General features: G+C 36.4%; 1 protein-coding gene across 2 annotated transcripts; it reads right to left on the reverse strand.

Moving 5' to 3' along the window:
* Positions 1–18,932: 18,932 nt before the first annotated feature.
* Positions 18,933–20,739, reverse strand: LOC128527271 (urokinase plasminogen activator surface receptor-like). Of its 2 annotated transcripts, XR_008360857.1 has the most exons (6): positions 20,712–20,739; positions 20,428–20,502; positions 20,093–20,212; positions 19,811–19,984; positions 19,475–19,591; positions 18,933–19,350 (listed from the first exon to the last, which is right to left on the reverse strand). XR_008360857.1 is itself a non-coding variant. In XM_053499681.1 (5 exons), the coding sequence occupies exons 1-5, from the start codon at positions 20,474–20,476 to the stop codon at positions 19,226–19,228; spliced, it is 585 nt and encodes a 194-aa protein (XP_053355656.1). In that variant the 5' UTR covers positions 20,477–20,527; the 3' UTR covers positions 18,933–19,225. The 2 variants fall into 2 exon arrangements, 1 of the variants encoding a protein (XP_053355656.1); XM_053499681.1 differs by lacking the exon at positions 20,712–20,739 and having other exon boundaries at positions 20,428–20,527.
* Between the last annotated feature and the right edge of the window lie 5,495 nt (positions 20,740–26,234).

Below are 26,234 nucleotides of genomic sequence, written 5' to 3' on the forward strand. Positions count from 1 at the left end.
ACTTGACTTAACATATAAAGGCTTAAATTGAGTGATAGATTTATAGTACTGTGCAAAAGTCCTAAGCCACCCCTCATTTTTCATAATAAATGACATTAAATTATGAAGAATTAAGTAAAGAAATAGGAACTGCACAGTGCCTAAAGATACGATTTAAAAAAGCGGTTGTTTAAGTACCAAGCTCAGCAGCGACCTTATTTCCCCTCTTGTCTGTTCCAACCACTCAGCATTCAGCATCACCAGTATAGTAATCACATATACTGTTTCCCACTGGTTCGTACCTTATTTAACCATGATCACTGTCATGGTCATTTTTAATAGAAGGAATAACTATTATTTTATGTTTATTGCCTTGAAACAGAACAATAGGTGAACAGCTGATGAGAAAACAGTTATTAATAGCAACTACACTGTAAGTGGTAACAGGAGCTAATTGTCTCAATAGCATTAAATAACTATAAACTGTGATTTTTTTTTTTATTGTTGTGGTAGAAAAGAAATAAAACATTTCCTAATGTGTTGGTACATGTAGAAAATGTAATGGTAGTAGCAATAACTTCACTTTACATCAGGCTGCATCACACCATCTTGTTAACATCATATCAGTTTGTTATATCTGATAGTGTTTAACACTATTTAATGCATTGGTGTGCAGCATGAAATCAGTTCATGGGATAAGAAAATTATCAAAAATGTTGGAGACACAAAAAAAATAGACAAGAAGGAAAACAGAGAGAAAAAAGTTCTCTACACGAATATACTACTGTATATACTTGGGCAAACCAGTGAAGAGAAAACTAGGCTTTGAGGCATGTCCGTTACAGAGAGACAGAACGGCCTGGTTGTGAAGCTGAATGATTGCTTGGTGAGAATTATTATTGATGACTCAGACAGTGTGAATTATTAACGAGAGAGGAAAAGCATCTGAATGTGTCTTTGACATTGGATACTGGCAGAGATCGATGGAGAGGCCAAGAGAGCAGAGGAAATGATGGACAGAGTAGAACCGGTGGGTAAATCCTCAACTAAAGACCATGAAAAGAGAGGAATGAGTTTTAAAGCACAAAACTTAAAGTCAAATGTACGTGACAGCAAACTGAACATTTAACCATTACAGTTATTGTTAGCCTCCAGATAAATGAACAGAGGGGAATCCCTGATGGTTTGAGTCTCTGCTCATACACCACCCATGACCCCTGGCCCTTAAATAGCATGTAGTGCATTTTTTTAATCGATACTGAGTTAATACCACACCTACAGTACAAACTGGATATGCTTTTTAAATGCTTTTTGCTATAATAAGATATAATCAGTCAACAATAGACAAACATTTCAACATATTCCAATGTAATGATAAAAAAAAAAAAAGAAATTCTTTCATCAAAACTTACCTAGAAAGTCTTGGGACAGGTGTTGAAGCAGTTAAAAACAAGCTAGTGGAAAACACCAAGTAGAATGATATTTTTGTGAATTTTTAAATTACGTTCTACATAGAGACATTTAAAGATACAGTAGTTACTGGAATTAATTGAAAGTAATTTTCTGGTATTGTGCCAGTCAAAATATTTGTGCAAATCTCTCACCTGGTTCATCTTAAGACACTCATAAAATATTTAAATAAAATTTATTTTTTTCCTTTTGTTCCGATGTTACCTTAATGTTATCTCAAATTGAAATCAGGTTAAGTTCAACATAGTTGTCTATATTATACTACCCTCATGAGATGTGTTTCATCAAAAGATTTAAAATTTTTTATACGACTGCACTTAAAACTTTTGCAATTTTACAAATGGGCTGCCCTTCATATTCTAAAGTAATGAAGGACTCATTTCTCTTTACTTAAAATATAATTTTATACTTGTTACTTCATAGTTTTGATGTCTTTAATGTCTACAATGTAGAAAATAATAAAAAAAAATAATAAGAATTCACAGTGCTCAATGCTTGACTTAAATTGCTCAGAAAGTCACAGATTTTTCTATAAAACCAGTTAAAGAACTGAACTTCTTGTAATACTAGCTCGACTAATAAAATTTGTGCTGGTGTTACATTTGAATACTGCATGCAATGTGGTGAAAAATACAAGAACCAACTCCTTCTGGAATATGGTTGTGCCATCAGAAAATAAAAACTCCATAGATAACCTGATCATTACATTTAGGTCGTCAGCTGACTTTTTTTTTCTTGTCACATAACATTGCTGAGTCTGGACCTAACTAGATCATAACACTGCCTCCAGAGGCTTGTAGAATGTGCACTATGCATGATTGGTGCATCACTTAATGCACTCTTCTTTGTATGCTGATGAACTCATTACTCTGGAATAGGTTCAATCTGGAGACTTCAGACCACATAATCCATTGCTCTGGAGTCCACTTATTATGCTTCCTATCAAATTAAATCCTTTTTTTTCTTCTTCATGATCAGCCTTAGTAACAAGTGGCTTATGGACAAACAGCAGTTTGGTCCAAAGCCCATGAGTTCTCATTGCATTATATGTGTGTAAATTCTCTTACGTTCATTATTAAACATTGCTGTAATTTTCACTGTCAACTATTTTAATGCAAATTCACCTATGATTTGATTTGATCCATTCATGATTTTCTTTTCCCAACCACATTTTTTATAATGCATTGAACAGTTCTTGACCCAATTCCAGTTGTTCTGAAGCATCAAAATTTTTTGGTCCAGGCAGTGTATATACAGTAGATGTTTTTTTATAATCACAACAGAGAAGTGTATTTTGGATGTTCAATATAACCAAAAACTAATATTAAACTGAAACATATAGTTGTAAATCAAGGATGATCGGGCCCAAGCACCTGTGTGCTTTTTGAGCATGCAGCTGGAAAAATAGCATCACACTATGATGTCACTCAGTGCGATGTCACTCAATATGATGTCATTTAGTAAGTTATTAGGCACCTTTTGGCAAATGTTTAAGGCATCGCAACGGCTGAAACATTTGACATATCGAAAATCTCTTTGAAATTTTGCATCTGTAATGTCTGGAGATTATATTAGGCTACTTTAGATGGGATCATATAAATCTCCTAAGGTGAGTATATCATAATTAATTGGGTGTGGTTTGCAAACAACCAAAAATAACTGACTTCTTTTTGAGTAGCCCCCATAACATGCAGATTGAAAGTTCAACTCAATGAGATCTAAATGTGTGTGCTACATAGTTTAAGTGTGTATGAGCTATGTAACACAATCTCATGTGAAGCCACGTAGGTGTCCTAATGGCAGCAGTTTCCAAACTGTGTGTTGATTGTCATGTCCTTTTGATGCCCCAGATGCTAAAAAAATAAAAAATAAAAAAAAATCCATAAAAGACGCAAGAGGGCCCTAATTATAACGATGCATAAAGAATTAGAAGGAAAATTGCAGTATAGTGTAGCTTTTTGTAAGAGACACTTATTTAACATCTATGGATATAGTTTCCAGTGTCAGCACTTTGTCAACGGAACATTGTCACATGTTACCTCTTTTTCACAGGACACTTTTTTTTCTATAAAGTGAAAAGATGACAAAGTGGCACCATTATAGCATGCCTCATCATTCTTTATTCCTAACATACATGCATACATACAAAACATGCATGCATACATACATACATAATAAAAACCAAAGGTAAAATATAGATAAGCATTTAAAAAAAGGGGATTTTTTTTTTCGGGAATCTTTCTCTCTTATATTTAAGGGGTTGAAAGTGAAGCTTATAAATGCTGACAATGTTGCAAGACATCACACTGCTTCCAACCACTGTCACCCTCTTACTGGGATGGGATGTGTTGCTTAGTGTTTCAGTGTGTGTGTGTGTGTGTGTGTGTGTGTGTGTGTGTGTGTGTGTGTGTGTGTGTGTGTGTGTGTGTGTGTGTGTGTGTGTGTGTGTGTGTGTGTGTGTGTGTGTGTGTGTTTGCACCAGCATGTATGGATGTTTTTGTCTGCATCCATTTCTCATTTCCCAGATCTGTGTGTCTCTTCAGCCTGAGGTCCAGGTGCTGATCTGCTCTGGAGGTCAGCGGGTCAACGCAGAGAGACAGATCCTCTGGGACAGACTGCCACAGCCACTCAACCACTCCGGTTCCTCTATCTATCCTTCCTTTCTCTCTCGTGCGCCCACTCTATCCTGTGCCTGAGGACTGCTGTCATGTGTCGTGACACTAAGAGGGGACAGCTATCGTCTCTAATCACCTTTCATCAGCTCTCATTGCTGCTGCCATGGGCTGACAGGCTGATGGAGCTAAGCCGTCTCCTCACATTATCCGTTAAAGGAAACTGATGCTCTTCTAACCTTCCAGAAAAAACCTAAATCTGGGCATTTTCTCAGTTTTCCTTGTTGCTTCCTTGCTGCAGGCAAAAATTTTCAAAATGTACCTGATTTATATACTATTCCCATTTTACTATCTTAAGTAATTCCTATGCATTATAATACAGATGCACAAATAAACACTAGAAATTAAACCCTAGCCATATTATAGACTGTCTGCGAGGAGCTGTATAACACTTGTAATAGCAGCTGTTCACCAACATGCCTATAAAACCAATCCAGTGACATGTTAGACTACGACAATCTACACACACACACGCACTCACACCCACACACTCCACGGTGTGCACGCTGGGCCAGCAAGGTTAATCGTCTGTCTGTCTTTATGGCACATTACTGCTCCAGACACTCTGTTAACAGTGAACGTGGGGGGAGTCAGTCGTACATGTCTCTTTATGTTACAGCCCCAGGGTGACAGAGAGACAAACACACACTCTCACACACACACTATTGGAGTTGAATCCATTTGTGATGAGGAATCACTCACAAGCAATCAGGGGACACCCTTGGTTCACCTCCATTCAATCTTAGCGTATGCACGTGTATGTGGGTGAAAAGAGTCATTTGAATTAGATTTCTTATATTATTAAATTAATATGGGGTATTAATCTTATACCATCAAAAATAATACTTTTTAAAGAACAAAAGTGGAGTTTTCAGCTTGACCATCCTGGAAAAAAACATTTTGAGATTTCAGTGAAACCTTGTAACAGAGTGTTTTCATACTGGAGAAGACTTTAAGCGGAAACTTAAAAGTCATTATTTCTAAGAATATAAATTATATTGTCAATGTGAACCACACCACAGCCCTGTTTTATTCTGGTGATTTGTTTTTATATACCAGAACAGTCAAACAGTTTGATTGGTTTATATTGATGCATTAATTTTACCATAGCTATTTCTATAGTAAGAGTTTCCACAGGACAGGTGGCTCAGTGGCTCAGTGGTTAGCACTGTCGCCTTGAATCTTCAGGGTCTGAGTTCAATTCCTACCTCAGGGTCTGTGTGAATGGAGTTTGCATGTTCTCAACGTGCTTGATGGGTTTCCTCCAGGTGCTCTGGTTTCCTTCCACAGTCCAAACACATGCAGATTAGGTTAAATGGCATTCTCAAATTGCCTGTAGTGTGTGAATGAGGATGTGTTTGTGCCGTGCGATGGATTGGAACCTCATCCTGGCTGTACCCCGCCTCATGACCTAAGTCTCCTGGGATATGCTTCAGGCCCGCCACGACCCTGTATACAGGATAAAGTGGTATAGACAATGAGTGAGTGAGTTTACACGGAGACTTGTATGGTGGACCCTCTGATAAAAAAAAATTATAATTGTTAAATTCCAAGGTGCCTTCCTGGTTAACATACCAAGCTGGAATTTATTCAGGAGAAAGACAGTGAGAGAGAGAGAGAGAGAGAGAGAGAGAGAGAATCTGAGAAAATTACAGGAGTTCATGTAGGTGCCAAATATTAAAATAGAAACGGATCGTCAAATTGCTTAAAAAAATCAGTAACTGTTCTAAGGGATAACTTGATTCAGTGATATTGCACGAGATTAAACAATTAGCTTGTTAATGAAAATAATAAATAATACATTTTTTAATTTTATTTTTTTTTAGGAAAAATGTGTTCCTTCGCAACTTGCCTTGGTATAAGAAGGATAATTATTTAACAGCTAATAAAAAAAAAAAAAAAGGTTCAATTCTGATTCTGATTGTATCTTAAACGTTGTGACACAAGGGCCCGATGGGAGAGACACTTAATCAGAATTTGTTCTGACCTAGGGAGATGCCACTTGATATACAAGTAACTTGAGAGGCAAAGTGAAAGAAACCAGAGTCTAGGAAAGAATGACTGGGACAAATACGGCTTGTCTGCCTTTAGCCCTTGACCCATAACTGCCCCTTCTCAGGAAGTGTCAATCCAAGACAATATTGAATGTGTCGTAAAGCAAGGAAGACTGTCTCCATCAACACGAAACACCCAGGGGGCCTAAAAAGCAGTGAAAGAGAATATGACTGAGTGTGTGTGTGTGTGTGTGTGTGTGAGAGAGAGAGAGAGAGAGAGAGAGAGAGAGAGAAAGAGAGAGAGAAGGAGCAATAGGACAGTTGCAAGGAAAGACATTTCACCATTTAGTTTAAGAAAATTAATCTTTGGTAACTACATTTGATCTTGTCATTTTCTCTGATGGCACTGACCTCTGTTTGATTAAAAAACCCTCATTAAGTCAGTAACGGATGGCGCTTCGTTTAGAGGAACTTTGCATATGCATCATTTGCCCTGTTTATGATGCATAAAGGCGGGGCTCCCTCCCCTCCCACCACAAAGGTGGCCATCTGGCCCCGCCCTCAGCCATAAAACCAAGGTTAATCCCCATTCTGTCATCTTCACTCCCCATCCATCACCATGGAAATGTTACCGCGGCAATGGGCCACTCCATCCTGCCTGAGATGCGGAGTGGGATGTTAGAGAGGCATCGCACCATTGTCTCCCCAAGCAGCCATAAAGGGCATTTAAGGAGCCTGAGCAAAAGCTATGATCAGTGTGAGTGTCAGATATGCTTTGAGGTATGATAAGTAGATCGATGTGCCATATCGAGGTGATATAAGACAGAAATGTGGACTGATTTCTATGAAGGAAAATTGGAGTTTGTACAAACTTTATAAAGATCTTGATTACATCCCCTGGGTGAGATGCACAATCTCCACTTATTCCTTTACCTCCCATGTGTCTTTCCTCCTTCAGCTGTTTTTTCTCTCATGCGCTCTCTGTCAGCCGGACCGCTGTATCGACTAGCCATCAAATCTCCCATCTTTGCTGCAGGCCATTTCTCCCTGTCTCAGCACTCTCCCCCTCCCCCTCCATTATACCTCATAATCTCATCTGAAAAGGCAAATGACCCTCTGAGAGACAGAGAGCAGGAGAAAAGGGAGGGGGGCATGGTTGCAAAGAGATGTTGCTTATCTTCATAAGGAGGTAAATCAAGGATTAAAAAAAAAAAAAATTCTGATTTTGGAAAGAATATATGAGAGTGTTCGAATGTGAGGGAAGGGAAAGGTGAAAGCAAAGAAAATCAGCATTAAGGGCTTTTTTTTTTTTAGGAAGAAAGTTCAGAGGGATCCAGGGTATATGAGTGTGTGGAAAAGGACACAGGGACAGAAAAAGCAAGGAATATAAAAGGTGAGTGTGTGCGAATAGGTGTGAATAGACCATGATATTATGTAGGAAATGCATTATTTTTGGAAACCTCACATAACCTTATTTCATGCATTAAAACATGAGGAAAATACGTAACTTAAAATAGCCCTATTTCATGTCTATTTGACCTCCCATTGACTATGACTTTGATTTGAAGTTTATGATACTGTTGCATAGGATTTTTAAGAAGACAGAATTAAGGATGGTTTAGAGACAGTGTAGAAGTGGTGAACTGGTATATAACGGGTCATATACTAGATTCATGTACAGTACTAGATATGGGTTTACTAGAATTTATAGGCTTTAACTTGATGCACATGATGGGCTTTTGTTGTGACATAATCTCAAACCAGACTAATTCCTTCTTCTTCATTAAGGGCTTTATCCTGGCCAGGGTTATGGTGGCTTCACAGACTATCCCAGGACCACTGGCCACAAACTGGGCTCTGTAGGGATGGAACACCATCTAAATATAAACTTTATATGTAATTGTTCAGTGATTCAAATATTAAACCCAACACTAGTTTTAAAAAATGGCATCAGAAACAACATAGTAGCTGTATTAATCAAGTTAGTCTCAGCTTCATGTTATTTTTGCATTATGTTTGCACCTGTCCATGATCTGTTCTAACAAATTTAGCTGATTGTATTTCTCCAAAACAATCAAACTACAACCCAGAGGTTTATCTTAACCCTGACCAGGCTGTTAGTAAAAATGAATGAATAATAGCAAACCATTTGGCCTATATCACTGTATTGTACCTGTATTTTTTTTTAGAAAACAATATCAGTTCATTCTAACAAATATATTTATATCCAGTTATATCGCCAATTGATTCAATATATAACCAAAAAATTTAGGCTTTATTTATTCAATCAATTTATTTTTAACAAAGTCCTTAATATCTTCTAAACCCTGGTTTGCATTTTGATAACATTTCATATGGAGTGTTCATATAAATTCTCAAATCATAATGAGCTGTGTATGGTTGTATAGTAAAATCGTGGATCATGGGAACTTTAATATTTTTCTGTAATTTTTGTTAATAACTGTGATAAAATATCTTAAAACCAGTACTGTCTGATGTATGATCTAGAAGTTAAAGAACAGTATGATTCATTCTTAACATGCCTTTGTAATGTAATGCCACTACATTCGCCTTACAGTAGCTCCAACTAAACATTTTGTTGCTACATGATTTGTACATTTGTTTATTACTGTACCTATTAACTGCTTTTTTTTTCAATCCCAAGAGACACGGACATACTGTATTGTTAATATGACCTCACTTCTTGTGCCCAAAGTGTTTTTTTTTTTAAGTTGGATCTTGCTGGGAAAAAAAAGTATGCCACTTAAAAGTCCTTAAGATAGCATTTTTCATTTTATAGTTGCCATAAATCAGAAAATCTTCATATGTCTTTGTAAAATATATGAGTGCCATCAACCAGCATTGTAGCATATACCATCTTAATTAATCCTGGGCACTTATTCCAAACCATGGATGGTTTAATGCTATTGTAAAAGCACTAATTTTAGAAACAAAATCATCAATAGTTTCATCTCTCTCTCTCTCTTTCTTTCTTTCTTTCTCTGTCTCACTCCCCCTCGCTCTCACTCTTATAAAATATATGCACATGTTCATCCAGGTATGTAAAATGCCTCACTAGACATACTCTAAGCCCATGCATCCTATACAACACACACATTCTACACACTCCACCTCATTGGAATGAACTGCATTTTTTATATTTTTTCTGTCTTAGGCATGTTATAGATGTTGTTTGTTACACTAGTAATATTTTTAATTTCATAGGCAAAAATTATTGTATAAAATCACATTTCACAACACGACAATATACAGCACATATTTAAAGGTAAGGCTAGGGATGCTTAGACTAAATTAACTTGCCTGTTATAATAAATGCATGCCTTTTCATGCCTTTTCCTTCTTTCTTGCCTCTGTGGTGCTCTGTTTCGAAAACTGAGAAACTGAGCATACGTACAGTACATGACTATAAAATGCACGTAAAAGCAGTTTGGACAGTGCTTCCAAAGTCCAGACAGATCACAGCTTAAGAGTAATATCTCATCATATCTATAGCAAAAACTGATTCACACAGTGAGCAGTACTTGTAGACAGACTGAAAGTAAAACTGAAAGTTTTCAGCTTTCTGATACAGAAAAATATTTATGGTTATATGCTTACAGAAATAACTTCTTTTGTAGATGTGAATATAGTTATAATTGGACAAAATAAAACTTTTTAAAAAGTTCTTAAGGTAGGTTTTTTTTTTAAGTAGTTTTCAACTATCCATGCTGCAGCACATTCTCATAATAGTACTTTAGTTATGAGGCTGTCCATTCTATGAGCAGTTTCACTGCAACACGAGAAACATCTGTTTAGGCAGTTTTTAGTTTTTAACTTAAAAAAAGCAGAAGGTATTACAAACTTATTTATTTGAGTCATAAATATATATTTAATGTCATAAATATATACAAATTGCTTAGGTCATTTTAGTGTGAATGTTTTAGGATTCTGCAAAATGCTATAAAGAAAAATGTCTAGCTTTCCAATGTAATGTAGTCACTCACTGTTGCATTTTGTCAAAGACAGGTGCAAGTTCCTCTCTTCCACGTATAGGACACACTCAAAACAACAAAATATACACACATTTCCCTATAATAAAAAAAAAATTAATGTGGATAATCAACCAATCAAATTATTTGAAAAGATAATATATCTAACAAAATATGGAAAAGATTTTTAAAAATCCATTGATTTTAAAATATACATACATTTACATCAATAAATGTGCTCCATATGATAATCTGACTTACTTCCAGCACACATTTACATCATTAAACTTTGGGTCATGCATCCTGTCTGAGCCTGATACTTTTGGGGATTGCAAAGTGCTTTCTCCCAGGGGGGAAAGTGATTCTACATATAACAACTATATACAGTACACCTAAAATTGTTAAATGCCTGTTTACAGTACGTACAATTTTTTGCTCACAAACATCCAAAATTGAGGAATTGTGGTGGTAAGTCCTTAATGCTTAGCCATTAATGATGAATGATCAAATTAGTTGATGTGAAGTGGTTATGCTTTGTTTTACAATGGTGAGACATGTGACTCTAATCAGAGCAAACTTGAATTGAACTTGAAACTGGAAAATAAAACCATTCAGTACTTTCCGCAATCATCTTTAAATGTTGTTTCTATCTTTTTTTTATCAAGCTGTAAGTCCAGAGAGTTTTAACCATAAAATCAAAAAAAGTAAAAGTTATTTACATAATGTACAGTAGATATCCAGTGATAATAAACTGACAGCTATTTGTACTCATTACAAATATTAGCCATTACATTAGCCATGTAGCTCAGTCCAGCACCAAAGAAATAATCTCTAGATGTCAAAAGTGGTTTAGCAGATTATCAAAAATTATCTTAAGGAGAAAATTGTGTAAACTGTTCCTTTAATCCCCCGATCTGTGTTTGCACACACTATGTTAGTCCACTTGAGAGTTAGCTATTTGAAAAACACTGTAATTAACATGAACCAAATTACACACACACACACACACACACACACACACACACACACACACACACACACACACACCTACACAATCACACATGGACTCATTGGCTTCCAGGCAGTTGCCCGTTGCTTAACAGCCCACTTGAGATTCCGCCGCTTCGACATCACAGTAATTAATCCATCAAGCAGAGACACAGTGGGATGATCAAGTGGAATCAAAGATTGTCTTAACCTTTGACCCATGTGCCTCAGACGCCACTGACAAGAAGGTGGCGTGCCTGAGTAAACCTCCCTCCTCCATCGCTGCTCCTCTTTCACTCTCTTCATCTCTCTCTTCCGATTGCTGCCTGTGACACTCTGATCAATTCCCCATCAAATCCTAATGCAGCGGTTTAACTCAAGTGTGGCATCTTAATTAGGGCGATAACTGCGCACTGTCAGGGTCATTGACTATGCCTGCCGTCGACCAATGACTCTCATCGACAGGCTGCCAACCGCCAAAGCATGAGCGGGATGATGCAGAAGGGAGGGGTGCTGGTCGGAGACAAAATGGGAGACAAGAAGACACAAGACACAAAAAGATAGATCGAGAACACAGCTACAATGAATAAAGGGACTGAAAGAAAAAAGTGTGTGCAATGTTGCAGATTAATTAATCAGTTAATTTAGATGATACAGTGATATCTAAATCCCTAAATTCTTTCACAGTCACTGAAGTTTTTTTTTCCTGAAGCAGCATCTAAACTGAATTTCCTGAAACTTCTCCACACTTATTCAAAACCACAAATCAGTAATAATATTATAGAAGTGCAGTTCAATATTCTTGCCTTTTATCCTTATAATGTCTCATTTCTAGACAGTTAAGCAAGAGCAGAACAATTATACAGAATATAAAATGTGTACAAAATACAGAAATTGTACATATCTTTATTCAGAACTCAAACGTAACTATGAATTTCAAATGCTTAACCTCATCTTTTTTCAAACTAAATGAACGTGATTCCAGTCAATACGTTTTGCATAAAAAATTTTAAAGTCACATGAGGAATTAAGCAGTGCAATGCATTAGTAGTATTTTATTTTTAAGCACAGTCCTATAATTGGCAGACAGGTGACATAGTGGTTAGAACTTTCCTCTTGCACATCCAGGTTCCGGGTTCGATTCCCCTCTTGTATCAGTGTGCATGGAGTTTTTTTCTGTGCTTGGTGAGTTTCCTTCAAGTACTCCCACTAGAGCTGTAATCGGGCCTTAAAAGTTAGGCCCGACAGATTTCGGCCCCAGCCCGACACGCATCACATGACTGCTCATTTACCGCGCAAGCCCGACCCTGGTCCTGTCGTGTCCCGTCGGGTTTGGGCAAAGATCTTCAGCTCTAACTCCCACTGTCCGAAGACATTCAGAATAAACTAATTGGCATTCAAATTGCCCGTGGTGTGTAAATGTTAATGTATGTGTTTGTGTGTGCCATGTGATGGATTGGCACCCTTATCAGAGTGTATCCTGCCTTGTGCCCTAAGTCTCCAGGGATAAGCTCCAAGCACCCCAACTCTGTATACAGGATAAAGCAGTATAGACTATGAGTGAGTGAGTCAGTGAACATCTTATAATTCTCCTCTTAATGTTTATTTTTTTTTTTCAGAAGTAATAAACCAGGTCAAGGTCTCATCCCATGCTATTTAATCAACCAGTGTACCACTCACAAGCAGGTCACTAGAGACCTAGAGAGAAACTGATCCCAGACAGATGAGAAAGAGAAATCAGATAGAAGGGAGATCCCAGATCTCCTTTAGCTGTTTTATAACAAATGGATGAAATATTTAAAGTATTTATATTTAAATATCCTTGTGCCACCCCTGTATGGTCCAAGAATCAGGACAGAAAGCTTCTATTTTTTTTTCCCATCTTTTTTTCATGTCACCCAGTGATGTGGCACACACAGCCTCATGTAAGTGATGGCAAGAGAAAGATATTTCCTCTTTTATGTGACAAATAAAGAAATCAATAAATCATTGTGAACTTTGACAGGTTGTGGCAAGGCAACCCATTTGTCATTGAGTATTTATGAAGTTGTCGTCGGTCGCACAACCCTCCCCCTCACGCTAAAATATTTACACATGTGCATGTGCGGAGCGCCCTGGACTACCAAGAGGCACTGAGGCAGAGAGAGGGGGAGGGGGGTGTTCAGTTGCCAAGTGTGCCAAACAGCCTGAGGCTTTTTCCTCTAGGGCTCCTAACACACATTACCCACTTCACACAACATAGGCCACAGTGCAGCACCTGACTCTGTAGTGTATTAGAGGCGATGTCGGTTTCAGATCCCCTCGCTCTCTTTATTTGCCTCCAGGGGAGAGAGAAAAATCACCTAGTCAAAAGCGTCAAATGGAACTCCTAGTGGGATGAAATGAACAGGGTCTATCTTGAATATCTGAAACTTTTTAGCTTTTAATCATTATAAAAGAAAGCAGTCCACATTTCTTTTCACTTATTTCACATTTACTTATAAAAACACTGAAAAAAAACATTGCATGGTCAGTTTACCACAATGACTGCATCAAGGTGGCACGGCAAGGACGCAGTTGGCCTGTACCACTGCTGAGGTGTTATGGAAGTCTGGTTTGCTTTGATATTAGCCTTGTGTGGGGGGTTCGTCATCTCTTGACAATACCCTGTTCATTATTTATGGGCTTCAGGTCAGGTGAGTTGGCTGGACAAGTAAACACAGTACCATCATGCAGGTGGCAGGCAGTTTTGGCATTGTGACCAGTGCTCAGTGCTGCTAAAAAAAATTAAATCAGCTTTCCATGAAGCTTGTCAGCAGATGGCAGCAGGAAGTGCTCTAAAATCTCCTGGTAAATGGATATATAGACTTTGGACTTGATAAAACACATTGGATCAGCAGATGACATTGCATCCCCAAATTATTACTGACTATGTAAACTTAATATTGGACCTTAAGCAAATGGATTCTGTGATTCTCCACTCTTCCTTTAGGCACTAAAAAAGAAGTTGGACGGCACTGTTGCTTTGCAACTCCACGGTCAGAGTTCGATTTGCTCCTCGGGTCTGTGTGCGTGGAGTTTGCATGTTCTTCCTGTGCAGGACAAACAGGACAAGTGATATAGAGATTAAAAGAAAAGAGTAAAGAAGACTTTAGATCCTTGAGCAATGGTCTAGTTATTTGTCTCCTCCTTAGTCCACGTAAGATCCTTCTGATGCTATCTCTGGTTTAGGAGTGGCTTGATACTAGGTTGTAGCTCATTTCCTAAAGATGTCTGGTATGGTGGCTCTTGATGAGCTGAATCTAGCCTCACTCCACTCCCTGTAAAGTTCTCCTAGGTTTTAATCAACTTGTTCTTAAGGTTGAAGTCATATGTATGTGTTGATTGCTTTTCTTTTACCTTTCAGTAAACTTTTCTTCCCAGACTTTCAGTAATGATCTTCTGTGGCTTTCCTTTTTTGTGAGGGGAGTTGATGATCATCTTCTGGACCACTGTGGAGTCAGCAGTCTTCACATGCATGTAATGAACTAGACCAAGGGATATGCAGTATTTGTACTGTATGGATAATAATTCAAACTTAAAAAGGAATATTTTAAGATACTGGATTTTCATGAACTATAAACCATAATCATTGCAATTAAATAAAAAAGGGGCTTGAAATATATTACTTGACATGTTAGGAATCCAGGATATATAACAGTTTCATTTTTTTTAAATTAAATTTATATATATATATATATATATATATATATATATATATATATATATATATTTATATATATATATATAAAGTTTTCCATAACATTCAAATTCTTTGAGATTTACTATATAATACCAGTCAAAAGTTTGAACGCATCTGCTTTCTTGATGTTATAAGATACTTTCTACCCTATCAAACAATGCTGATGAACCTTAAAAATGTGCAATAAACCTCAAATCAAATCTAGGTGCATTTTAGGGCAACGAAGAGTTCAGCTGCTGACCACAAGGTTATAGGTTCTGTCAAGCTGCCGTTGATGGAATGTGATTAAGCCATATATGCCCATTTATGTAGTACATACTTTTTTATATGTTTTAAATATTTAAATAATTTTTACAATTAGTTAATAATTTTCATAATCATTCTGGAGTATATGTAATTCTATACACTTTATGTAAATCTAGATACTAGATTTTATAAAAATCAATGCATCAGTAGACAAATAAAATAAATAATTTATCCCTTTCATTTAAGCTCACAGGACCTGCGATCAGATCCTTGTTTATACTCTCATACCTACATGCCTGTTCTACTACGTGACCAGTAATTCCGAAATAAATTCAGTTGTTGTACAATATGATGTAAGGTATTTATGTAATTAGTAAAGTGTCATTTTCAGAAGTTACTGTATATCATTACAAGATTGTAAGATGCTGAATTATGGGAAGTTTCTAAGACACATGCGCACGTACTAAAAATTACAAAACACTACTACAAAACACCTTTCATGGGCTGTTAAGAAACTTATCCCAGGAACTCAATAAAGACTTTTATGCACAACAAAGATCTGCAACCTCGGGAGCATGTGATGTGTAAGCCTTTGATGAGGAGGAGCATTTAAAGACATGGATGTTACAAAAAAAAAAGAGCGGTATAAAAGATGGCTTCGACAACAAAAGAGAAGCTGGATAAACAAACTGGAAGAGGGAGAGAGAGAAAGACAGAGAGACAGAAAGAGAGTTGGGGAGGGCAATGCTGAGATTTAAACCCATTCTGTCTATGGCTCCACTGGGTAATGAGCTGACTAAGCAGAGACATGAGAAAGAGAGAGAGAGAGAGAGAGAGAGTGTGTAAGTTTCACCCCTACACTGGGTTTCATTATGAAAGATACTGAAAGAGACATATCCTTTGAAATTTAACAAACAGCCACCATTCAAAGGCTCATCTTTCTGACAATTTTTGTTAATAGATATTTAAGAAACGTCTTCTGTTTTATAAAATTCTTCCCATATGTCCCATGACCATTACATTTCTATTTATCCGTCCATCATCTCATTTCTTCTGTTAGCATTCCTTACAACTTATCCTGTTCTTTCTGCCAATCTGTTCTGTGCTTTCCCCCTCACACACTATCCTCCTCATCGCTCATATCAATTTCACACTAGTGTGTCGCTCCACATCACTCCATTGACCCCATGACCTCTTCTTCTATCCCGACCCTTATCTCTCGCCTTACATTCTTCCAGCCTTCTGACCACTTAGATCTCTTTAAAAAAATACACAAACCATCTATAAGAGTCCAGCAACAGAACAGCAAAAGTGCTATAAATCTTTGTATGACAACTATTTCTTAAGTGTAGCACTTTCGCACTTGCAAAATTCCTGTAAAATCATTAAACCTAAATGGTGTGTATTAATCTTTTTCAAAGAAGCCTTGAGAAAAGTAGTCAGACTTGCTCATTGGGTAACCCCCCACCTTTAATTCATATAACCAGGATGGGTAGCACTAGGCTAGTTGTTATTGCTATTTAGCATGGTAGAGTCTGGTTAGGGACGTCTCCATAGTGACAGCTGTCAGCACTGGTGCGCACTTGGTTTCTGGTACTACTTTGCGTGCATCCTTAGCACAAGACTCAAAAAGGCCACAAAAACTAAAAATAGACTGGGTTCATAAATTAATAATATTTATTTGTTTTAGTTTTTTATTGGTAATTTAAAATCCCACCTGATGAGGTCGAGTGTTTAACACTGAGAAAGAAAAGGCCATGTCAACTGTGCAGGTGATTTGACACATATTGATGTATTTGCCTTTTACCGGTGTTTAATTATTACTGGAGAGGAGTACAACTGCTTTAAAAATGTAAGAGTTTTAATATACAAGCAACTTAAGAAAAAAATGTCAATATGGTTGTAATTCTTGGAAAACACAATGTTATGAGTTGAAACAAAGCCAATGACCTTTGGGTTTTGTGTTCGAAGTCATAGCTGCTTATGTTTGACTACAGCTCCCTCTTCTGACCACAGCAGCTCACTGCAGCACGGTGGGAAAGACCCACGTCTATTATACATAAGTTCCCTTACTCACTTACTTACCGTTTATACGGCTTTTCCCTGTGTACTAAGTGAGGGGCCTGGAGCCTGTCCCAGGAGATTTGGGGAACAAGGCGGGTACACCCTGGACAGAGTACGGGGAGAACATGCGAACTCCACACACATGCGAACTCCACACACAGACCTGAGGCGGGAATCGAAGCCGGACCCTGGAGATGCAAGGTGACAGTGCTAACCACTAAGGCTCTAATACATGACACATTTAAATAACAATGATATTAATAAAAAGAGAATAAAGAAGAAGATTAGGATGTTGCCATTTTATGCACAATGGTTTTTATTTTATTGTTATGTTGATCTCCTGAGAACAGTTTCTAAAGTACAAAACCAGCAGCAACTGGTTATTAGTTTTGCAAATGAAAGTGCCTTATTAAAAATAAAATAAGAGAAGTCTAATGAAAACATCCAGACTGGTCGATAAGATAAAAATACTTAAGTAACTCTCTTCACACCCACCATGAGGAGAATATCATTTCATAAAGACATAAAGTGGATGGCCTACAACAGCCAAAAACACCATCCTGTCAGTCAAGAACACTCTTTTTAGTCGCATGCTGGTGACCAGTTCTGACAAAGTTTTAGCAAAGCGTTTTAGCTGTTAAGCTTTATTGTTGAATTAAATTCCACTTGTCAGTTGTTGCAGAATGGATACAGTATATGTACTATAGAGCTCTCCTGTAAACCAATTTTTGGATGTTAAATGTTAAATTATAACAGAACCCCACAGTAGACATCCAAAGATTTGATATTGTGTAATAATGTAATCATAAATTAATACACAGAAAGAGAGTCCAAAAAGAATCAGCGTGTGACACAAACAGGCATTTATGCACACACTTCCTAAACGTATTAAAAAAAAAGAAAAGCGAGACCATTGTATTCATGCACATTTTATGTGAGTTATCAGTAAAAGCACAAAGCACCCAGAGGTCCATGTCAGTCTGTACTCGTTTCTGTCTCAGAGATAGCAGAAGCCAAGTGTGAAACCAAATTGCTGAGCAGAAACATTAACGAATATTAAAATTTCTTAATGTCACAGTATGCAGGAAAACATTGCACTATGCAGTATTGTACTGTAAACTTTTGTTTATTTGTTTGATTGTGAGTTTTTGCTATTTTTTTCCTGAGACTGGACAGCAATACCTCTAAATTATGAAGCAGTCCTCTTTCTCTTCCTCAGAAAAAAAAAAAAAAACATCTGTCTAGCAAATGCGAAGCTTAGTGAGTCTGTATAATTTATGGTAAAAGCCTCCAGAGTATGGCATAAAATATATATGGAGAAAGACGAACAAAGAGAGCAAGAGAATGGGACCAAGGTTAAGGGTGTATTACTGTGTGTGGAAATAAAAAAATCTACAAAGGTTGTGGACATCTACAAAACAAATATCCAGAATTCCAAGCCAAAAATAACACTCGGTCATTTTAAAATCCAGTGTTTTAACTAAAGGTAATAGTCATGGTAGGTTTTTATCAACATTTGGAAAAAGTAAAAATGCTGTAGGGGTAAAACCATACTATTGTTTCATTGTGATCAATACACACTTCTATTGTACCTTAAATGGGCCAGACAACCAACTCGTACATGTATATTACTTATAATCTAAATATTAAATTAAAAAAGAATTAATATAAAAAAATTACAATTATTTTTATTGTGTCTTTTAAAGGGTTAATATGGTTTATGCATCGAATGCCACAACAACAAAAACAACAACAACAACAACAACAACATTCCAGATTCCATATTTTGCTGTCTAAAATGTTTAAGCATAAAATGAACACACCTGTTTCAATGCTGTATTAAACTAATGTACTGAAAACAAATAAATACCAAATGCTAATGAGAACTAAATATTAAGCTTCTTTCATATTTTCCTCTGAATGGAAATTTAAATCAATTACTAGACTGATTTTCACTGTTCTACTTTTCACAGTTGTGACATGCTAACCTTAACCAAGGACAGATAAAAACTTTAAAAACAATAAAAAAAGTTGTGCTTGTTTATTTAATTGATTAATGGGTTGATTTTTTTTTAAATTCTGAAATGTAGTCTGATCCAGACTTCACACCTTGTTACACAAGTTCTCTGAACAGCACTGAACTTTATCTAAATTTTTGGTAAATATATCACATGAAGATTTAGAGATGCACCCCATGGTGTGCTTCATTCCTAGTGGGAAAAATAAATCTGAGAGAAGACAGACAGTATTTTAGTCAATTTAGTATGCAAAAGAGAATGAAGTTTGCATGCCTGTAAGTAGTGCATTAAAATAATTTTTTTTTTTTTTTTTTAAATAACAGAGGAAACTAACCTTTGATTGTCAAACATTGATCTTGATTCCCCACACATGAAATGGTAGAGTTGCACAATGAGTCTGAGGTGCTATTGCAGGTCAGACATTTCAGACCATTTGGCCTGGTGTCTGGTTCTATGGAAAAAAGAGCTGTTCACTTATCATTTATTAAACAAGAAAGGGGAAAAAAATCATCACTCAAAATTTTTCATGAACGATCTTGTCTGCATTTTCAAGACACTATCCAAATGAGGTACACTGTTGTTAGCACATGGACTTAAAATTAATACCACCAAAAGTGGTCATCAGTAATTATTTGTTTCAATAGAAAATAATAATAGAAACTCTTCTTACCAGGGAAGGTAAAGTTGTTGCAGTTATCAGACTCACAACAGGAAAAGTAGACTGAGCCATGTAACCCTCCAACATTTGCTGAGTAAAATTTATCTGTGCCAACTCTGTCAAAGTCATCGCATTTATTTCTTTCAATACATTCACGTTTTATTCCAGTTTCATTCTTATTCATTTCTATAAAAATACAATTTTGCATGTTTACATGATAGAGTTTAAAATCATTAATTATGCTGTATGCCTTTAACCAAAAAGAATATAGCTTGACACTAAAATCAGGTTTACCTGAAAAAATAATTCTGTATATTGCAGAAACACATAATTCATCTGGCTTACATTGTTGTATCTCATTGTCGATACATTGAGCTGATTCACTTTTGCATTTCAAACATTGCAACATAGAGACTAGGGCAAATAAGCAAATCAATCAGAACAAAGGTATTAATACAAAAATAGCTTATTATATTTTACATAAATAACAATTAAATTAGAATGAATAGTGCTACAACAACAGCAACAATATTAACAATACAGCTCATATTATTATTATTATTATTATTATTATTATTATTATTATTATTATAGATAACACAAACCATTTGATAGGTTTTTAAATTTACCTGAGTAGAAAGAGAAAGAAAAAATGTACAAGGCCAGGAGCCACTTCATCTTAATAAATAGATGTCGACTGGAATCTAAAAAAACTTACAGTAATGGTAAAAATAGTTAGCTATTTACTTTGTAAAAATAAATTAGATCTAGATATAATTTAGTTATTTTTTTTATCTCAACTAATAGGAAATGTAGTCCTTTGGTTGCGGTAAAATTTATATTTAAAACTTTGATGATATCAAGTATAAACAATGTAATTAATATCTCAGTTTAAATGATTAAATCATATTACCATAAAGGGAATTCTATCTAACGTGAACAGTTAGACTTCTAAGGAAAACACATGATCTGTTCACTTTTATAGTTGTGGGCAGAGCTAAAAGTCATACTGCAGTCAAAGAATAGACAAGTAGATGAACAGACAGACAGACAGACAAAAAGATAGATAGACAAACAGATTTATTGATTGATCGATCAATAGATAGATCAATAGATAGATCGATAGATAATTCAAAGTGTCTTGGTATACTGTAAAATTTATTTCTCTTAACATTGCCCAATCTTGGCCCTTAAGTGCATAAAAGCATGAATCCTGATGTCGACCCAAATAAACACCTTTTGGATGAACAGGAACTCACTAATAATCCATAAACATCATGTTTCAGACACTAAAAACCTTGTTTTAAAGAAATGGCTGCACTAGGACACTTTAAACTATCTGACATCGTGCAATATAATTTTAATGTACATTATGAAAAGTAAATGTACAATATGTTGATCATGTGCAACACCACATAAACATGCACTGTATGCATACACACATACAAATGTGCTCATACTGTATACACACCCAGGCATTCACATGTTCTCACATATACATACTGTACAAACATACACACTCACACATGTGTACAAGTCTTCTCGTCCAAAGCTTTTAATTGCACTGTTGGCACTGTGTTAACATGCATATGACAATAAACTAAACTAAACGAAACGAAACAAAAGCCGAGGCTTTCTCACATAACATCAGTGCCTTGACTCAGAATCAAAATCAGACACACTTTATTTAATGTAAAATTATACAGTAATAGCACTAAAGAACAAAATTAAAAAATAAAAAAATACTGTAAATGTGTATAACATTTTGTGTGTGCAAGCTACTGTAAATGCGTAAAAACATTTATGGTAGTTTGGTGGGAATTGTTATGGGCCATGTGTGGCAGTAGAGTAACTAGATAACATCTAGTAAAAGAAGTTGTGCCAGTGGCATGTTCTTTTGGAAAGGTGATGGGGCATGTACTGTAGTACCTGTGCAGTGACAGCTTTACAAAAATGTTGGTGATGTTACAGGTCCTTAATTTTGGTAAATATACCATGACTGAACTTGTCAGCCAAATGGAGCACTGGTTGTAGTCTGGTCTGGCAAACTGTGATAAAGGTAGTGAGTATGCTTGTGTCTATGACGAAATGACTGTACATAGCTCTAAGTATTTTCATAGTATTTACTGTATATGCACATAAAAAAACTTTTTATTCATTATTTGCTTTTCTTTGGGTGATTTTTGAACTATATATTAAACTCTTCTTACCAGGGATGGTAATGTTGTTGTAGTTATCAGTCTCACAACAAGACATGAACATGTACAATCAATTTCCAACATTTGCTGAGTAAAATACATCTCTACCAACTACATAGAACTTATGGCATTCCTTATCTGGAACCACAGGAATGTTTAAGGTTTAAAAAATGTTTAATATATATTTTTTTCTATAAAAATACAATCAATCTCATATGTTTTCAATCTCAAGTATTTTGTAACAGTATGGTTTACATGCATATAAAATGGTGTATAATAATTAATAGATAATATATCACAGTAACCTGGCAGAAAAGCCCTAGTTATTGAAGAAATGCGTAAGTTTTGTCTATGCAGTATGTTAAATACAGATCAACAAACATAACACTATCATAATGATTGCTGATGTTATAGATGAGCATGCTGACAGCAATTTAATAAATATTAATTGTTTGAACAGTAGGAAATGTGCAGAATGATAATTGGTAATAAAGCCCAGTTTTATTTAAGTTGTATTAGAAACAAGAAGTCATTTACTTGTGAAAAACAATTGTGTTGGAACTACCATAGATCTAGATACAGACAGTATATTTTTTTTTACTCTATCAGTAAAACTAAGTAGTCTACTGATTGTAGTAAACTTTAAGTCAACTTTGGTGATATCAAGAATAAATAATGTAATTAATATCAGAGAATTTAAAAAAGATTAAGTCATCCTACCATGAAGGGAACTCCTTAGAGACTAATGAGAACAGTTGAGGGAAACAGATTCTCTCTTCATATGCCTTGTTTTGGGTGAAGCTAAAAATGTTACTGCAGACAGATAGATAGATCAAAATGTTTTTGTATGCTGTAGATTTAATTTAATTTTTTTGATAAAAAATGAATAATTTATAAAATGTATACAGCCATCTGCAAAAGTTAGTATAATCTCTTTAATTCTATGCATTTTCGCATAAACAATATAAATCATCTGATCGTAGTGGGTATTAGTATTAGATACTCTTTCAGTCTCTCACATCATTTTGGAGGATCAAAAATGTAGTAAGTCAGAAATGTAGTAAGGAGGTGGATTTGTACAGGTTGGCGAGGCAGAGAGATAGAGATGGGAAGGATGTGCAGCAGGTTAGAGTGATTAAAGATAGAGATGGAAATGTACTGACAGATGCCAGGAGGGTAATGGGAAGATGGAAGGAGTACTTTGAGGAGTTGATGAATGAGGAAAATGAAAGAGAACAAAGAGTAGAAGAGGTGACTGTTGTGGAACAGGAAGTAGCAAATATTAGTAAAAGTGAGGTGAGAAAGGGCGTTGAAGAGGATAAAGAGTGGAAAGGCTGTTGGTCCTGATGACATACCTGTGGAGGTATGGAAGTGCTTAGGAGAGGTGGCAGTAGAGTTTCTGACAAGTTTGTTTAACAAGATCTTGGAGAGTGAAAGGATTCCAGAGGAATGGAGGAGAAAGAAGTATATTGGTGCCGATTTTTAAGAACAAGGGAGATGTGCAGAGCTGTGGGAATTACAGAGGCATAAAGCTAATGAGTCATACAATGAAGCTGTGGGAAAGAGTAGTGGAAGCTAGGTTAAGGGCAGAGGTGAGCATTTGTGAGAGGCAATATGGTTTCATGCCTAGATAGAGTACATCAGATGCAGTATTTGCTTTAAGGATGCTAAAGGAGAAGAACAGAGAAGGTAATAAAGAGTTCATTGTGTCTTTGTAGATTTAGAGAAAGCATATGACAGGGTGCTGAAAGAGGAGCTGTGGTGTTGTATGAGGAAGTCTGGAGTGGCAGAGAAGTATGTTAGAGTGGTGCAGGATATGTAGGAGAGTTGTAAGACTGTAGTGAGATGTGCTGCAGGTGTAACAGAAGAGTTCAAGGTGGAGGAGGGCCTGCATCAAGGATCGGCTCTGAGCCCCTTTTTGTTTGCTTTAGTGATGGACAGGTTGACAGATGAGGTTAGGAGTCTCCATGGACTATGATGTTTGCAGATGACATTGTGCTTTGTAGTGAAAGCAGGGAACAGGTCGAGGAAAATTTTGAGAGGTGAAGGTATGCTCTGGAAAGCAGAGGAATGAAGGTTAGCCGCAGCAAGACGGAATACATGTGTGTGAATGAGAGGAACCCAAGAGAAACGGTGAAGCTTCAGGGAGCAGAGGTAAAAAAGGTGCAGGACTTTAAGTACTTAGGGTCAACGGCCCAGAGCAATGGAGAGTGTGGAAAGGAGGTAAAAAGGCAGGCACAGGCAGGTTGAAATGGGTGGAGGAAAGTGTCAGGTGTGTTGTGCGATAAAAGAGTATCAGTGAGAATGAAAGGAAAGGTGTACAGGACAGTGGTGAGACCAGCAATGCTCTACAGCTTAGAGACAGTGGCACTGAAAAAAAGACAGGAGGCAGAGCTAGAGGTAGCAGAGCTGAAGATGTTGAGGTTCTCCTTGGGAGTGTGACGAGTCTGTGGTTCTCCCTACTACGGCCGGCCAGTGGGCGGGGCCAGGAGACTCATCAATAGAACGATCCTCACCTGTTCTTCCTGCAATAAATGTTGGGGCTGTGTTGGCGTGGGAAAAAAAGCCTGCTCCCGGTTTTTTGTTTTGTTTTGTCCTGTTTTGCTTATCTAGTTTTATTATTAGTTAAACTTGGTTCGGGCGGATGTTTTGACATCATGGTCCGACCGAAATAGTGTTTATGTAGATTTTGTGTTTCATGTGTTTTTTTATTTATGTTAATAAATACTTTTCATTGCAACCAAACCAACTCGACCTTGTCCTCCATTAATTTGTCACGGCTTTGAGCCTGTCGTGACAAATATGGGGGCTCGTCAATTAATTTGAATAGTAAAATTTGTTTAAAGAGTTGTTTCGTTAAATAGGAAATTAATTCGTTAAGTATGGATTTTTTTGGGGGTGATAGTTGTATTGTTGTTACGAATTCTTTGGAAGATTAAGTCGGTTGGTTTGGTTACGTGCGTTGCGGGAGCTCGACTTTGATTCTGGTAAGTGTCGGCTATTATTTGTATATTTGAGGAGAGAGAAGTTTGGAATTGCTTTTCCCTGGGTAGGTTTAAGGAGGTATCCTTAATAGGATACTTCAAAAAAAATTTTTTTAGTTTGTTTTGTTTGTACGGTGAAAGCAGTTAGAGCAGTTGTCTCGGGAACACGTCCGTGTTTGATAATGGTGACTCGTTAATCGGTCGCTATTGCAAATACTGGTTTATAGTGTATAAGAACCCGCTGCAAGTAGCTGTACGAAGATTAGGGATAAGTTTAGGTAGTTTTAAAATTTACTTAGAGAGAATTGTTTATTCCATTTTTTATTCTCCTCAAATGTTTTTGGAAGATTTAATAGCCTTCCGTTTAATTTAAAAATGGCCTCAAAAATTGAAGAATTTGTTAGTGCTCCGTCAGAAGACTTATTGAATGATTTTACTAAGGAACAATTAATAGAACTTGCAGGCCACTATGAAATTAATTTGGTAAGTCAAGACAAACGTCTAAAAGATAACGTTAAATTATTGCTAAAGACTGAATTAATGAAACGTGGGATTTTAGCGTCTCAACTGTCAGACAATTTGTCTGATTTAGTTGATGCCATGTCTACAATGTCTCATTTAACATTTGAACAACAAAAACAGCTGTTGTTAATTCAAAAGGAGATGAAAGAAAAAATGTTGGAAGTACAAAGTCGTGTTGAGATGTCTAAGCTTCAGTTTCAACAACAACAACTAGACGTTGAACGTTATCGTTTAAAATTAATAAAGAAGGGTAAATTATTTTTATCTGGAGGCGTAGAACATGGTGTGGAACGGAGTATGGCTTCGTATAATTCTGATCTAGTGGCTAATATGAGGTTGGTCCCTAGGTTTGACGAGAAAGATGTTGAGCGTTTCTTTTTGTTGTTTGAGCGCGTGGCAGATGCGCATAATTGGCCAGACAAAGATCGCACGCTTATATTGCAGTCTGTTTTTATAGGCAAGGCTCAAGAGGAGTATTCGTGTCTTAGTGTAGAAGATGCTAAGGATTATTTGATTGTTAAGAACGCTGTGTTGAGGGCTTATGAGTTGGTTCCAGAGGCCTATAGACAAAAGTTTAGATCTTGGAAAAAAACGGAAAAACAAACACATGTTGAATTTGTGCACGATATCTCAGTTTATTTCAATTTTTGGAATACCTCGAATTATTCAGTCCGATCAAGAAAGTAACTTTACTTCCTATCTGTTCAATCAGGTCCTGAAGCAGCTTTATAT

Source organism: Clarias gariepinus, chromosome 6 (assembly GCF_024256425.1).
Source record: "Clarias gariepinus isolate MV-2021 ecotype Netherlands chromosome 6, CGAR_prim_01v2, whole genome shotgun sequence".
NCBI lineage: Eukaryota > Metazoa > Chordata > Actinopteri > Siluriformes > Clariidae > Clarias > Clarias gariepinus.

Excerpts from the sequence above, each read along its gene's own strand:
- LOC128527271 (XM_053499681.1), bottom strand. The coding sequence starts at position 20,476 with ATGAAGTGGCTCCTGGCCTTGTACATTTTTTCTTTCTCTTTCTACTCA. Across the intron at positions 19,985-20,092 it reads ATACAGAATTATTTTTTCAG|AAATGAATAAGAATGAAACT; the intron begins GTAAACCTGATT and ends GTATTTTTATAG. Across the intron at positions 19,351-19,474 it reads TCAATGTTTGACAATCAAAG|ATTTATTTTTCCCACTAGGA; the intron begins GTTAGTTTCCTC and ends GTCTTCTCTCAG.